Source organism: Mustelus asterias, unplaced genomic scaffold (assembly GCF_964213995.1).
Source record: "Mustelus asterias unplaced genomic scaffold, sMusAst1.hap1.1 HAP1_SCAFFOLD_201, whole genome shotgun sequence".
Lineage (NCBI taxonomy): Eukaryota > Metazoa > Chordata > Chondrichthyes > Carcharhiniformes > Triakidae > Mustelus > Mustelus asterias.
The window spans coordinates 512,996-529,560 of NW_027590192.1; the positions used below are offsets into that span (position 1 = coordinate 512,996).

The 16,565-nt window shown below is 45.8% G+C and overlaps 3 protein-coding genes across 3 annotated transcripts in view; 1 reads left to right on the forward strand and 2 right to left on the reverse strand.

Annotated features, from left to right (window-relative positions):
- Positions 1-3,404, reverse strand: part of LOC144485615 (uncharacterized) — a 69,847-nt gene extending 66,443 nt beyond the window's left edge. Inside the window, exons 1-2 of the mRNA XM_078203712.1 lie at positions 3,120-3,404; positions 1,371-1,970 (exon numbers count right to left, since the gene is read on the reverse strand). Of these exons, the coding sequence (XP_078059838.1) occupies positions 1,371-1,657 (287 nt within the window). The 5' untranslated portion in view covers positions 1,658-1,970; positions 3,120-3,404. The remainder of the gene's footprint in view (positions 1-1,370; positions 1,971-3,119) is intronic.
- Positions 3,405-3,553: 149 nt separating this feature from the next.
- On the forward strand, positions 3,554-7,416 carry LOC144485606 (uncharacterized). Its single transcript, XM_078203705.1, has 2 exons — positions 3,554-3,616; positions 5,646-7,416. The coding sequence occupies exons 1-2, from the start codon at positions 3,554-3,556 to the stop codon at positions 6,549-6,551; spliced, it is 969 nt and encodes a 322-aa protein (XP_078059831.1). The 3' UTR covers positions 6,552-7,416.
- Positions 7,417-9,913: 2,497 nt separating this feature from the next.
- Positions 9,914-16,565, reverse strand: part of LOC144485607 (uncharacterized) — a 37,471-nt gene continuing 30,819 nt past the window's right edge. The window contains 2 exon segments of the mRNA XM_078203706.1: positions 9,914-10,214; positions 10,389-10,724. Coding sequence (XP_078059832.1) covers positions 9,914-10,214; positions 10,389-10,724 — 637 coding nt within the window.

The window sequence follows — 16,565 nt, forward strand, 5'->3', positions numbered from 1 at the left end:
GTGTGTAAATGTTACATCCCTGTTCAAAAACACAGCAATTACAGAACAATCAGCTTAACATCAGCGGTGGGGAAAAGCCAATAATCTGGGACACAATCAACTGATACTTGGAAAAGTATGGATTATAATTTCCAGTATTTTGTGTTTTTAAATCTTGAAAACTTCCCTGGATCTCAAGGCTGGGAGAGACACTCTGAAAGGTATCGGGAGCTGGGACTTGTCCATGATGAGAAACAATACTTTTCACTTTATGCTAATACTTGTGACAATAATAAATCAAATTTTAAAAAATGAGTGTAACTGAAGGTCTGAGACTGAAATAATCTAGAGTTAGAAAGGAGAAAAGATCCAAAAAACAGAACAGTCAGTAGCAGGACATCAATTAATCTCCTATCCTGAGAAATCAAGGATTTAACACACCGTGTGTTTGAAACAAAGCTGATTTATTTAACAGATGTCAGAATATTAAGTTCCAGGTCAGGTAGAGATTAACATCTGAAGAAATAAATGTTAATTGTCTGATTGAAGATGGTCGAGAGGAGATTGATACAGGTATTCAAGATCCTGAGGAGTTGGGCAGGTGAAATAGTGAGAAAATGTTCCCACCAAGAGAACGTCAAGAACTAGAGGGCACAGACCTACCTTAATGGGGAAAACAGAGTCAAACTGATGTGAGGAAAATTATTTTCACCTAGTGGGTGGTTGGAGTCTGGAATAAACTTCCTGTGAGAGCAGTGGAGGCAGGTTTGATCAAGGTACTCAAAAGAGAATTGGATTGTTATCTGAAAAGAAAGAGTGTGCAAGGTTACAGGGGTATGGCAGGGGAATGGGATTAAGCTCTTTCAGTGAGCCAGTGCAGACTTGATGGGCTGAATGGCCTCTTTCTGTACTGTAAAGAATCTGTGATGAGAATTCCTGAATGATGGGGAAAGATCACAGACAGTGGTTCTTAAAGGGAAACTGCAACCCCAAAAACACACTCAGCTCTAGATTGAGAATATTAACCTGCAGCCCACCTACAGGGATTATTAACATCAGCAGAAACAAACCTCAAATGTCAATGAATGTGGCTCACTCCTGGATGATTAACAGCAGCAAGTACAGCAGAATCCACTCCCTGCACTCACTCGTGAAGTCGCTGGTGTGTCACCAGGTGGGAGGAGGTAGTGAATCCCTTCCCACACTCTGAGCAGGTGAATGGTCTCTCCCCAGTGTGAAGTCGCTGATGTGCTTTGAGGCTGGATGAATGTCTGAAGCTCTTTCCACAGTCAGTGCAGCTGAACGGCCTCTCCTCAGTGTGAACTCTCTGGTGTGTCACGAGGTTGGATGAATTAATGAATCGCTTTCCACACACGGAGCAGGTGAACGGCCTCTCCCCGGTATGAATTCTCCGGTGTAATTGTAGGTTATACATCTGGACGAATCCCTTCCCACACACAGAGCAAGTGTACGGTCTCTCTCCAGTGTGAACTCGCTGGTGTAATGTTAGGCAGGATGATTGAGTAAATTCCTTCCAACACACGGGGCAGGTGAAGGGCCTCTCCCCAGTGTGGGTGCGTCGATGAGTTTCCAGTTTGGATGGGCAAGTGAATGCTTTCCCACAGTCCACACATATCCACGGTTTTTCTATGGTGTCAATATCATCATGTCTCTCCATATTGGGTGATTAGTTGAAGCCTCATCCACACAATGAACACATGCACAGATTCACATTGCTGTGAATGGTGTGATGTTTTTTCAGGCTGTGTAACTGGTTAAAGCTCTTTCCACAGTCAGTTCACTGGAAAACTCTCACTCGGGTGTGTCTCTCTCTCGGTGCTTTTCCAGTCACACTGAAGTTTGAAATATTTCCCCACACTCCACATTCAAAGGCTGATAGTGTTCAGGTGCTGGTGAATTGAGCAACTGTTAAATCTTGGTGTGAAACTTGATTCCATTTTGCTGACTGTAAATTTTCCCCTTCAAATATCCTGCAAAAGGAGTTTACAAAACTACTGTCAGTCCAGGATAGAATTCTGATCAGACAAGTCTAATTTCTAAGGAACAACTTTTCTGGTCTGGTTCCCCAAAACAGTAAATCTATGTCTCCCTCCTCCCTGAGCTCTCCCTCTCCCCTCCTCCCTGAGCTGAGGGCGGCACGGTGGGACAGTGGTTAGCACTGCTGCCTCACAGCACCAGGAACCCGAGTTTGATTCCCAGCTTGGTTCACTGTCTGTGTGGAGTTTGCAGGTTCTCCCTGTTTCTGCATTAGTTTCCTCCGGGTGCACCAGTTTCCTCCCACAGTCCAAACAGGTGTGGATTAAGTAGATTGGCAATGCTAAATTAACCCTGAGTGTTGCGGGGGAGGGGGGGGTCTCGCTAGGGTAAATGCATGGGGTAACGGTGATAGGGCCTGGGTGGGATTGTGGTCAATGCAGATTCGATGGGCCCAATGGCCTCCTTCTGCACTGTAGGATTCTATGAGATCCAAATGAAATGTTGCATTTTTTCATGCATCCTTACAACTAATTTATACAAATCACTCCAAGGCCTGTTCCTCCCCATCTCTGGAATCACCTCTCGTACTGCTCTGATTCTGGCTTCCTACACATTCCATTTTTTAATCACTCCACCATTAGTGACGAGACCTTCACTGCACAAGGATGACTTCTCAAAGAATTCCGACCATGCAGAAGGAAACCATTTGGCCCATCAAGTCTGGACCAACTCTGAATATTTTACCCCGATCTATACCTCTAACCCACCTTACCTGCACATCTTTGTACACGAAGGGGCAATATATTCCCCTAAGCATCACATCTTTGGACGGTGGGAGAAAACCAGAGCATCCAGAGGAAACCCACAGTCACAGGGATAACGTGCAAACTCTGCACAGACAGTGACCTAAGGCTGGAATCGAACCTGAGTCCCTGGAGCTGTGAGGCAGCAGTGCTAACCACCCTGATATTAATGGTGTTATATAAATAGAAGTTGTTGTTGGCTGTAACCCTAACTTCCGGTTTTACAACAACACATTGATTTTATAACAAACTGTCTGATTTTTTTTGTCTCCAGTGGGTTATTCATTTGGTTTCACCCTCAAGAAGTATGGTGGCTGCGCATGCGTTATTCCAATTTACCTCAACAAAGATGGCGGATGCGCATGCGCTTTGCAATACTTGGTTCCCTCTAAAGATGGCGGATGTGAACTCGGGTCTGAAGCCTTCGGAAGGCCCGAGGAATTTGCTTTGCAAATTGAGGGTTTGTGGCCGACACCGGGTGTTTATAAAGCCTCACCATCCACCCGCCAACTCCATTTATGTTTCCAATTTTATTTTGGGCTCTGGATCCGCACTGGATCTTTGTAAAAATCTCCATTTAAAACCTGCTCGCTCGAGCGCCTTACCGTCTGCCGCAGGCACTGCGCATGCTCCACATCACAATGCCCGGGGACTGATTGACGGCAGCTCCGGACCAATAGGAAGAGGGGGCGGGGCTGGATGACGGAGCGGGAGCGGTTGATCCTCCAACGAATCGGAGTGAATGAGGGGCGGGCCCAGGCTGGGAGTGGAGCATGCGCAAAGATGATAAAGCGCTGGGGAGCCTGGGAACGCACTACGCAGGTGTGGTGAGCACAGTAAGAAGTCACAACACCAGGTTCACATCTAACAGGTTTATTTGGAATCAGGAGCTTTCGGAGCGCCGCCCCTTCATCAGGTGACTCACCCAGTCCAACACCGGCACCTCCACATCAGGTGGTGTGGGTGCACGCTCTGAGCATGCTCAGTGTCAGTCATGGTGTTGGGGAGGGTTCGGGAGGAGTTTGTGAGCGCAGGGTGGGAATGGAAACCACGGCTGCACTGGAAACAGCACCAACTTCTGGCCCAGGAAACAGGCCCTGGCTTTACCGCAGGGACAGCAGGTGGCTGGACATTGGGGAGGATTTGGAAACACTTTGTGGATCCGCAAACCCTTCAGAATCATTGTCAGCTCCCTGGTTTGCAGCTGCGGGGCTTCTCCCTCCCTCCCTCCCGGGAACAGGCCCAGGTTAACGGCCCCACCCTGGCTCAGCCACTGGAGGATGGTTCACATCAGAGGATGTGGGAGGGGGACAATAAATAAGAGGTTACACTTTGGCCTCAAATCAATGAGGACTCTGATCTCTGGAAAGGAAGGAAAGCCTGTGAGGTGGGCGGGGAGGATTCACAAACACCTGTTGGAGGCTGCAAACCCCCCAATCAGACCCATTGGTTTTATTGTTAGTCTGCAGACAGGAGCTGGAGAACTGAACCCAGACAGAGGAGGGAGGGAGAAAACTGGGAGTGGAGGAAAGTGAATTGTCTGTTCAGCATTTCTATTGTGGACTGACACTGAAAGATGTTTGAAAACTGCTTTTACACATTGTTACAAATTGACGATTTGCACACAGAAAACTCAACCCCAAGAGGAATGTTTGTCTCTCTGTGATTTCTGTTCTGCATTGACTGTGATGATGTTTGTAAACAGAGATTACAGCTTTCAGGAAAGATTAAATGGATTGAAGTTTTTTCCTATCGAGCAGTGACCTGATAGAAGTCTTTAAAATTATTAGTGGCTTGGACAGGGGAAATGTAGAGAGAATGTTTCCACTCGTGACAGAGTCTAAAAGAAGGAACGATCAATAAACAAAGAGTCATAAATACCAGACAGTTACTAATAAATCCAAGAAGGCAATGAGGACAAACGTCTTCACTCACAGGTTTAGAATTACCATAGAAATGAGTTGAGGAAAGTGCTGAGATTGTTTCAAAAGGAAATGGGAGAAACACACGAGAGAAAAAGAAATAGAAAAATCAACTGAAAGGCTGAGATTAGGTCTATGGGACAGGAGAAGATGTGTCAAGTATAAAGAATTAAACTGAATGGCTTGTTTGTGTCTTGTATATTCAAAGTAATTCAATGTAAACTCCTTTTCCAGAATATCTGCAGACGGGCGATTCAAACCAAACGTCTCGGGATCTGACAGTGTCACATGGTTCTTCAGGATCTGAATATCAAAGGCCTATGAATGTGGAAGGAGAAACGTTTGCCTATTTTGTCTTTGGGAAATTATTCAACATCAGTGTGACTGGAAAAGCCCCGAGACACAGACATCTCAGTTATTTTTCCACAGTCAGCTGGAACAGAGCTTTAACCAGTCACACAGCGTGAAAAGAAATAGCACATTTACATCAGGTAGACACCGTACTCGTGTTCTCTGTGTGGACCTGGTTTCAACTGATTATATAACCTGGAGAGACAGGAGGACACCGGCACCATGTGAACAAGGAGCAGCAATAGGCCATTCGGCCCCACGGGCCAGTTCCGCCATTTAATAACATCATGGCTGATCTGATAGTGAGCTCAAATCTGCATCCCGCCTACACCCGATAGCCTGTCAATAATCATGGAGAAACCGTGGAAATGTGCGGACTGTGGGACGGGATTCAATTACCCATCTGAATTGGAAACCCATCGACGTATTCACACTGGGGAGAGACCATTCACCTGCTGTGTGTGGGAAGGGATTCACTCAGTCATCCAGCCTGTACACACACCAGCATGTCCATACTGGTGAGAGGCCATTCACCTGTCTTCAATGTGGGAAGGGATTTAATGCTTTATCAAACCTCCGGACTCACCACCAGGTTCACTCTGATCAGAGACCGTTTAAATGTTGTGAGTGTGGGAAGAGCTTTAAAAGCGGAAAGGATTTGTTGATTCACCAACACACTCACACTGGGGAGAGGCCTTTCATCTGTAACATGTGTGGTAAGGGATTCACTCAGTCATCCCACCTCCTGACACACCAAAGTGTTCACACTGATCGGAGACCATTTAAATGTTCTGATTGCGAGAAGAACTTTAAAAGTAAAAAGGATTTACTGATTCACCAACGCACTCATACTGGGGAGAGGCCGTTCATCTGCTCCGTGTGTGGGAAGGGATTCACTTGTTCATCCCAGCTCCTGAAACATCGATTTGTTCACACTGATCAGAGACCTTTCAATTGTTCTGAATGTGAGAAAACATTTAAAAGCAAAAAGGATCTTCTGAAACACCAGCACACTCACACAGGGGAGAGGCCGTTCATCTGCTCTCTCTGTGGGAAGGGATTCACTCGATTAGCTCACCTTCTGAGACACCATCGAGTTCACACTGGGGAGAGGCCGTTCACCTGCCCTGTGTGTTGTCAGGAATTCATTGATACATCTGACCTTCTGATACACCGGCGAGTTCACACTGGAGAGAGACCTTACACTTGCCCCCTGTGCGGCAAGAGATTCACTCAGTCATCCCACCTGACTACACACCAACTTGTTCACACTGATCAGAGACCTTTTGAGTGTTCTGATTGTGAGAAGAGATTTAAAAGTAAACAGAATCTGCTGAAACACCAGCGAGTTCACACTGGGGAAAGGCCGTTCAACTGCTCCATGTGTGGGAAGGGATTCGCTCAGTCAAACAACCTGCTGAAACACCAGCAAGTTCACAGGCAACAGCAAGGGTTGGATTCTGCTGTTCTTGCTGCTGTTAATCACACCCAGGACTGAATGATGCCAAGATGCCTGTTTCCAGCGGTGTTCACAGTTTTCTGGTATGTGTCAATAATTTTGGCTCAACTGTGTGGAAAATGATTGCTAAGTTTGCATCTGATACAAAAGTTGCTCCCATGGTTGACGATGAGGAATAAAGCTGTGGACAGCAGGAAGATATTAATGGACTGGGGGGTTCGTCAACACAAAAATAGCAAATAGAATTCAATCTGGATCAATGAGAGAGATTGAATTTGGGAGAGTAAACAAGACAAGGGAATGAACAATACATGGGATGATGTTGAGAATTATAGAGGAACAGAGGGACTTTGGAGTGCATATCCACTGATCCCTGAAGATGGCTGCACATGTAGATCAGATGGTCAAGGAGGCATTTGGGACACTTTCCTGTCTGAGGCCTGGAATATAAGAGCAGGGAGATTATGTTAGAACTGATAAAAGACGAGTTAGAACACAGCTAGAATACTGAGCACAGTTCTGGTCACTGCATCATCCAACTATAAAGTAAGACATGATTCATTAATTTGTATAAAACTGATAATTTATCATATAATTGCAGATAATGTTTAATTCATCAAATTTAGGAGATAAATAATTATAAGGTGACTTCAGGAAAATGGAAAAGGCTGATTAGTGACTAGCTGAAGAATCTTTATTTATTTTAATCTTGACTTTACTTTTCATAGAATCCCTACAGTGCAGAAGGAGGCCATTCAGCCCATCGAGTCTGCACTGACTCTCAGACAGTGTCTCTAGAGGAGTTGGATTCTGCTTTTGTTGCTGCTGTTGATCATATTTAGGATTGAATCACATTAATTCTGGCCTTTATTTTGCTGATGTTAACTCCTGTAATGTGGCTGGAGTTTAATATTTTAATGCATCAAATAAATCAGCTTTGTTTCAAACAGACAGTGTTTCGTGTGGTTCATCTCTGAGATGTCATGAACATTTTCCCTTAAATCTGCTCTGGAAATGTATTAAACAGAAGATCAACAATTAAATACGTCGCATCAAATAATTGGGAAAAATCCACTGGGGGCATTCATTTCTCAATTAATTCTGTTCTGGAATGTTCTGCCTGAAAGGGGATGGAAGCAGATTCAGATACATCTTTCCAAAGTGAATTGGATCTCCAGTTGAAGGTAAAGTTAGCAGGGCTCTGGGGAAAGGGGAGGGGAGTGGGGCTGATGGGCAGCTCTTTCAAATGTGTGACTACAACCCCATAAGGCAGCTGTATATTGACAGGAGAAAGGCTGATGTCCAAATACCCGAGAATAACAAGGCAGTTGTGATGAACCAGAATAAAATATTGGTTCAGCTTCAACTGGAGCATTGTGGCCAACTCCGGATAGATCGCTATAGGAAGGAGGTGAAGACATTGTAGAGGATGCAGAAAAAATTTATGAGACTGGTTCCAGGGATGAGAAACTTCAGTTATGAGGGTAGATCGGCAAAGCTGGGGCTGATCTCTATAGAGAAGAGGAGGTTCGATAGAAATATTCAAAATCAAGAGGGATTTGGACAGAGTAGATCGGAAGAAACTATTCTGATTGGCAAAAAGGTCAAGAAGCAGAGGACACAGATTAAAGGTGATTTGTGAAATAAGCAATGGTGATTTGAGGAAATCCTGTTTCCAGAGTGAGTGGTTAGAACCCGGCGTGCACTGACCCAGTGTGGGGAGGAGGAAGGTTCAAACAAGATTTCAAAACACAACTCGATAATTATCTGAAGAGAAAAAAAAATGTTCAGGATTACGAGAGAAAGACTGTGCACTGGCCGAGGGAGAGGCCGGGGAGGGATCGAGGGAAAGGACGGGAGTGACCGAGGGAGAGGCCGGGGAGTGACCGAGGGAAAGGACGGGGAGGGATCGAGGGAGAGGCCGTGCACTGACCGAGGGAGAGGCCGGGGAGTGACCGAGGGAGAGGCCGTGCACTGACCGAAGGAGAGGCCAGGGAGGGATCGAGGGTGAGGCCGGGGAGTGACCGAGGGAGAGGCCGGGGAGTGACCGAGGGAGAGTCCAGGGAGGGATCGAGGGAGAGGCCAGGGAGGGAGTGAGGGTGAGGCCGGGGTGTGACCGAGGGAGAGGCCGGGGAGTGGGACTGGGTGTGTCACTCTCTCAGAAAGCTGGTGTGGGTGTGAACACGATGGGCTGAATGACCTCTTTGTTTGCTGTCATCGTTCTCTAATTGTAGTGAAGGCTCTGAGGAAAAGGGACTAACTGGCAGCTCCTTCAGAGATGATCCTGGCCCTGCAATGCAGCTGTACATCGACAGGACACAGTCACAGTGGTCATGCTGAGTATATCCCTCATCGAGGAGACCACTGTGGAATTCTGCAGCCTCTCTATTTAAATAAAATGCTGATTTTTTATTCTTCCCAACAATGCGGATAACCTTTTTCCCCAAATTATACTTTATCATTCCAACGTTCCCATCTACTTACCCTATAGTGTGATGTATTTTCAGGCTGTGTAACTGGTTAAAGCTCTTTCCACACTCAGTTCACTGGAACACTCTCACTCGGGTGTGTGTGTGTCTCAGTGTCTCCAGTCACAATTATATCTGAAATCTTATCCCATGGACAGAATAGATGTAACATTGCTCCTTCCACATTCAAAGGCCAGTGATGTTCAGGGCTGTTACGGGGTTTCTTTCAGAGACAAAGTATTGCCAAAACTTTAGCTAATACAAAGACTTGTGACACAGCATCCTGGTGAAAGGCATTTTTATTGACCAATGCGAGACAAAACACCTGGAAAATGTGTACAAGGAAGGCCCGAGATGGCACGGGTGGATAGTATCAGAATGTGGACCGGCCTCTCGATGGGACAGGCAGTGAGAGCAGCTGAGAAATCAGTGGAGAAAGATTGTTCAGAGTGCGGCCAACCCTCAGAACGAGGACGGATGAACGACAAGACACCTGTAGTGGGAGGAAAAAGACTATTTACTATCCAGGATAAAGTTAATGTACTCTATAGAAACTCGGAGCAGGCTATTCGAGTCTGCTCCACCATTCAATATGATCATGGCTGATCCTCAATCTCAATACCATATTCTCCCCACACCGCTTGAAGCCATTAAAATCTAAAACAAAATCTATCTCTTCCTTGAACATATTCAGTGATTGGGATCCCACAGCCGTCTGTGGTGGAGAATTCCACAAGTTCACTACCCTTTGAGTTAAGAATTTTTTCCTCATCTCAGTCTCATCTGACATCTGTTTTTGTGGATCATTTCAGTGGAAATGTGCCCTCGTTCAAATGGAATCAGCCACTGGAATGAAAATTGAGAGACTGGCCAGTCCAGCAGCAAGAAACCCTCTGACCCCCCCACTTCACCATCTGTCAGAATGAACATGGTTCAGTCCCGGATGTGATTAACAGCAGCAATAAGAGCAGAATACAACCCCAGTCATCACTTGTGAACTCGCTGGTGTCTCAGCAGGTGGGATGACTGAGTGAATCCCTTCCCACAGTCAGAGCAGGTGAATGGTCTCTCCCCAGTGTGAACTCGCTGGTGTGTCTGCAGGTTCGATGACCGATTGAATCCCTTCCCACACTGAGAGCAGGTAAATGGCTTCTCCCCAGTGTGAACCCGCTGGTGTGTCAGCAGGGTAGGTAAATCACTGAATCGCTTCTCACACTCCGAGCAGGTGAAAGGCCTCTCCCTGTCCCCGCTGTGAATTTGCTGGTGTCTCAGCAGATTGGCTAACTGACTGAATCCCCTCCCACAATTGGAGCAGGTGAACGGCCTCTCCCCAGTGTGAACTCGTTGGTGTGTCAGCAGGGTGGAGGAATCTCCAAATCCTTTCCCTCACACGGAGCAGATGAATGGCCTCTCCCCAGTGTGAACTCGGTGATGTGCCAGCAGGTCAGATGAATCTCTGAATCCTTTCCCACACTCTGAGCAGGTGAATGGTCTCTCCCCAGTGTGAACGCGATGGTGTCTCTGCAGACTGGATAACCGAGTGAATCCCTTCCCACACTCAGAACAAGTGAACAGCCTCTCCTTGGTGTGAACTTGCTGGTGTACCAGCAGGGTGGATGAATCTCTGCATCTTTTTCCACACACTGAGCAGGTGAATGGTCTCTCCCCAGAGTGAACTCGACGGTGTCTCACTAGATTGGATGAAATACTAAATTTCTTCCCACAATCAGAGCAGGTGAATGGCCTCTCCCCAGTGTGAACTCGCTGGTGTGTGAGCAGGTCTGATGAATTAGTAAATCTCTTCCCACACTGATAGCAGGTGAATGGCCTCTCCCCAGTGTGACTGCGTCGATGTGTTTCCAGCTCAGATGGGGATCTGAATCCCTTTCCACAATCCCCACATTTCCACGGTTTTCCCATGGTGTGAGTGTCTGCGTCTTGGTGCTTTTCCTGTCACTCTGATGGTAAAATGGGCGATGATTTTCCCCGTCCGAACGAGTGACTCTGTCAGAGCTTGACGTGAAGTTTCGTTTGAGATTTCTTCTGGCAAATCCTCCCCTTTTAATATCCTGTAAAAGGAGTTTACAAATGTCATCACAGTCAGTACAGCTCAGAAACTGAGAACAGACAATTCTAGTTGCTGTGGAACACTCTTTCCTCACTGGTTTAGAGTGAATAATGAATTTGAAACATCATTGCGAGCCAGCAAATCAATCAAAATGCTCACAAAGGAGTGGAATTTATCTCCAGATGGACGGAAATCAGAAATAGTGAAATTATCTTCAATTCGGACAGAATTTTAAGAATCCGTGGAACCCCTACAGTGCAGAAAGAGACTATTCAGCCCATCAAATCTGCATCGATGATTCAGATGAATGAACATGGTTCAATCTTGAATGTGATTAACAGCAGCAAAACAGCAAAATCCAATCCCTGTAACCACTTGTGAACTCGCTGGTGTCTCAGCAGGTGGATGACTGACTGAATCCCTTCCCACACACAATGCAGGTGAACAGCCTCCCCCCAGTGTGAACTCGCTGGTGAATCACACCAGTCCCAGAGCCATGGAACCTCTCTCAGACAACAGAGCAAAGCACTAAAAACTCTAAACTGTAGATGAATGCACAATAATACTCACCTCTGGAACAATTTCACTGTTCTCAAATTTAAAACCTCCTGCTGGAACCTGCAGCTGGAAAGATGCCAGAAGCACTGGAGTCGGAGAACAATTGCAGTCTTCAAATCTTCTAATTCCCTGCGAATGGAGATTACAAGAGTCATGTGTCAACAGTGGTTAGAGATTAAGAGATAAATATTTTTCTTGGTTTGAGATTGCTGTGTATAAATCCTCCCCTTCTAACCGTAAAAGGAGTTTCCAAAATCCATTAGTTAGTCCAGAATATAAATTCATAACATCCTCTCCTTCTGTTTCCTAGCATAGGATTATTTAAGATTGAAATGCTGACATAGGTTGCAGTTCAGACAAGATCCACTAAGATAATTCCTGGCATAAAGAAGTTTGTTTATTAAGGAAAGGTTAACAGGGTGCGTCGATACTCATTGGATTTTAGATAAATGAGAGGAGATCTAACTGAAGCATATATGATTCTGAGGGTGCTTGATAGGGTAAGTGCTGAAAGAATGTTTCCCCTCAAAAGGGAATCAAAAATTGGAGGGACAGTTTAAAAAAAGGGACAGAGATGAGGAGCAATTGCATCTCTCAGATGGCCAGTAGCCCATGGAGTTCTCTCCCCCAGTGGGCAGTGGAGACTGGTCATTGAGTATATTCAAGGCTGTGTTTGCACCGGGAGTTTCACCTCCAAGGGAGTTAAGGGTGAGAGAGGCTGGAGGAAAACTGAGTTATGACAATGAGCATATGAGCTCTGACGAAGGGTCATCCAGACTTGAAACTTTAGCTCTATTCTCTCTCCACAGATGCTGTTACACCTGAGATTTTCCAGCATCTTGTTGATCAGATGAGCCATGAGTTTATTGAATCGCAGAGCAACCTTGATGGGTCGAATGGCCTCCTCATGCTCCTAATTCTGATGATATTTTCTTCTGTTATTCGGGTGGCCGCACATTCGCCCTGCAGCACCTTCCCTCTCTGAAGAGAGCACCAATTAACCCGCCCTGTCAGTCAGTGAGTCAAACCTTTCCTCTCCTGGTCACCGGGACCCTGAAGCACCGCCGACTGATTGCGCATGCGCTCTGCTCCCCGCTGAACAAAGATGGCGGCCGCGGCACTGGGCCTGATCCCGGATAAAATCCCCGCAGCTGCAAACCCGGGACCCGCAGGCTCTTATTCGGACCTTGCGGCCTACAGCAGGTGTTTGTGAAGCCTCCACTCCCTCCCCACCCTGACTCCCGGCTTCATTCTTCCCTCCGCCCCACACACTCTCACCCGTTGAAAAAAGCGACTCCCGCACTCGCAGGGCTCCGAGCAAAGTGATAATGCGCATGCTCCACATACAACATCGCGCATGCGCATTGGCTCCTGTGGAGTGAATAGGGTACTTTCACACCCGCAAGGAATGGTGGTTAACAGCAGCGCCATTGTAACCTCAAACAGTGAATATAAAATAACATTGTTGGCGATTGAGATAAATTAATTTTTAAAAACGCAAATTATTGCGAATTGATGATCTGCTATGTTAAATTTCTCAAAGTCCTCCTGTGGGACTACACAGAAATTTAGAAGCTTTAACACTGTCTCCTCTCTTTCCCCTTCCCTGATGGTGCTGACTCTGGCTGGATTCAATCGCACAGTCACTGGTTCCTCTCGTTCTGTCTCTTCCTGATTCTGAATATTCATTGTTTTACAGAATGATACAGCACAGATGGAAACCATTTAGCTCAGTATGCCTGTGCTGGCCTTTGGAAGATCTATCCAATAAATTCCATAGCCCTGTTGGCAAAGTCAGAACAATAAGACCCCGTTTGGAATACTGTGTGCAATTCTGGTCACCCTATTATAGAAAGGATGTTATTAAACTAGAAAGAGTGCAGAAAAGATTTACTCGGATGCTACAGGGACTTGATGGATTGAGTTATAAGGAGAGGCTGGATAGATGGGACTTTTTTCTCTGGAGCATAGGAGGCTGAGGGGTGATCTTATCGAGGTCTATAAAATAATGAGGGGCACATATCAGCTAGATAGTCAATATCTTTTCCCAAAGGTAGGGGAGTCTCAAACTAGAGGGCATAGGTTTAATGTGAGAGAGGAGAGATACAAAAGTGTCCAGAGGGGCAATCATTTCACACAGAGGGTGGTGAGTGTCTGGAACAAGCTGCCAGAGGTAGTAGTAGAGGCGGGTACAATTTTGTCTTTGCATTTAGATAGTTACATGGGTACAATGTGTATAGAGGGATATGGGCCAAATGTGGGCAATTGGGATTAGCTTAGGGGTTTAAAAAAAAAGGGCGGCATGGACAAGTTGGGCCAAAGGGCCTGTTTCCAGGCTGTAAACCTCTATGACTCAAATATATATATGCTCTCATGAACTGAGAGCTTAATGGAAAAGGTATTCCAGGTTGATACATCTCAGACACATTCACCTGTGTGCAAAGATTGATTGTCCCGTTTATTAAGCATATATTAAATGCTCACTGGAGTGAAACGCACAGAGTACCTGTTAGAATTTAATTGGATGATTCTACAGACTGGACAAGCCATGGTAACATTGTGAATAAAGGGAGTGCTCCTGGTGTTAAAGAGTAGACAAATTGTGAGATTACAAAGTAAAGACATTAATATCCTGAAACTTCACAATTATCACTAGGCTGGGATATTGAAGCATTAAAGAATCCCACATACCTCTCAGAAGAAAGAGACAAAGTCCAATCCTGTTAAAGTCATATCCCTGTTTGACTATTAGAGTTCGTAGATTGATCTGGGTTTTATGAATCAGGTCCATGTCAGTCTGGTGCTGTGTCGTTGATTTCCAGTGACAGTATGTGGCATCCTGCTTAAATTGGCACCACAATATTTAGCCCAGAAATCTGAGGACATCATCAATACAGCCCATTACTGATAGAATCACCAATTATTCTGAAAGTTTCATTAGTTGGACCTCCTTCACTGGAAACAGCTTAGAACATAGAACATAGAACATAGAACATTACAGCGCAGAACAGGCCCTTCGGCCCACGATGTTGCACCGACCAGTTAAAAAAAAAAACTGTGACCCTCCAACCTAAACCAATTTCTTTTCGTCCATGAACCTATCTACGGATCTCTTAAACGCCCCCAAACTAGGCGCATTTACTACTGATGCTGGCAGGGCATTCCAATCCCTCACCACCCTCTGGGTAAAGAACCTACCCCTGACATCGGTTCTATAACTACCCCCCCTCAATTTAAAGCCATGCCCCCTCGTGCTGGATTTCTCCATCAGAGGAAAAAGGCTATCACTATCCACCCTATCTAAACCTCTAATCATCTTATATGTTTCAATAAGATCCCCTCTTAGCCGCCGCCTTTCCAGCGAAAACAATCCCAAATCCCTCAGCCTCTCCTCATAGGATCTCCCCTCCATACCAGGCAACATCCTGGTAAACCTCCTCTGCACCCTCTCCAAAGCCTCCACATCCTTCCTGTAATGTGGGGACCAGAACTGCACACAGTACTCCAAGTGCGGCCGCACCAGAGTTGTGTACAGTTGCAACATAACGCTACGACTCCTAAATTCAATCCCCCTACCAATAAACGCCAAGACACCATATGCCTTCTTAACAACCTTATCTACTTGATTCCCAACTTTCAGGGATCTATGCACACATACACCTAGATCCCTCTGCTCCTCCACACTATTCAAAGTCCTCCCGTTAGCCCTATACTCAACACATCTGTTATTCCTACCAAAGTGAATTACCTCACACTTCTCCGCATTAAACTCCATCCGCCACCTCTCGGCCCAACTTTGCAACCTGTCTAAGTCTTCCTGCAAACTACGACACCCTTCCTCACTGTCTACCACACCACCGACTTTGGTGTCATCAGCAAATTTGCTAATCCACCCAACTATACCCTCATCCAGATCATTAATAAATATTACAAACAGCAGTGGCCCCAAAACAGATCCCTGAGGTACACCACTTGTAACCGCACTCCATGATGAATATTTACTATCAACCACCACCCTCTGTTTCCTATCCGCTAGCCAATTCCTGATCCAATTTCCTAGATCACCCCCAATCCCATACATCTGCATTTTCTGCAGAAGCCTACCATGGTGAACCTTATCAAACGCCTTACTAAAATCCATATATACCACGTCCACTGCCTTGCCCCCATCCACCTCCTTGGTCACTTTCTCAAAAAACTCAATAAGGTTAGTAAGGCACGACCTACCTGCCACAAAACCATGCTGACTATCACCTATCAATTCATTACTCTCCAAATAACTATAAATCCTATCCCTTATAATTTTTTCCAACATCTTGCCGACAACAGAAGTGAGACTCACCGGTCTATAATTCCCGGGGAAGTCTCTGTTCCCCTTCTTAAACAATGGGACAACATTCGCTAACCTCCAATCTTCTGGTACTATACCAGAGGCCAACGACGACCTGAAGATCAGAGCCAGAGGCTCTGCAATCACTTCTCTTGCCTCCCAGAGAATCCTTGGATAAATCCCATCCGGACCAGGGGATTTATCTATTTTCAGACCCTCCAGAATATCCTGCACATCCTCCTTATCAACTGTAATACTGTCTATTCTACTCCCTTGCAACCCAGTGTCCTCCTCAGCTATATTCATGTCCCCTTGCGTGAACACCGAAGAGAAATATTGGTTCAATGCTTCACCAATCTCCTCCGGTTCCACACATAACTTCCCTCTGCCATCTATAACTGGCCCTAAACTTGCCCTAACCAACCTTCTGTTCTTGACATACCTATAGAACGCCTTAGGATTCTCTTTAACCCTATCCGCCAAAGTCTTCTCATGTCCCCTTTTAGCCCTTCTAAGCTCGCTCTTCAACTCCCTCTTAGCCAATCTAAAGCTTTCTAGTGCACTACCCGAGTGCTCACGTCTCATCCGAACATAAGCCTCCTTTTTCTTTTTAACCAACAAAGAAACTT

What these genes read in the sequence shown, in the direction of transcription:
- LOC144485606 (XM_078203705.1), top strand. Translation starts at nt 3,554, where the DNA reads ATGCGCAAAGATGATAAAGCGCTGGGGAGCCTGGGAACGCACTACGCA. An exon ending in ACGCAGGTGTGGTGAGCACA is followed by an intron (nt 3,617 to 5,645) that starts GTAAGAAGTCAC and finishes ACTCACCACCAG; the next exon opens with GTTCACTCTGATCAGAGACC.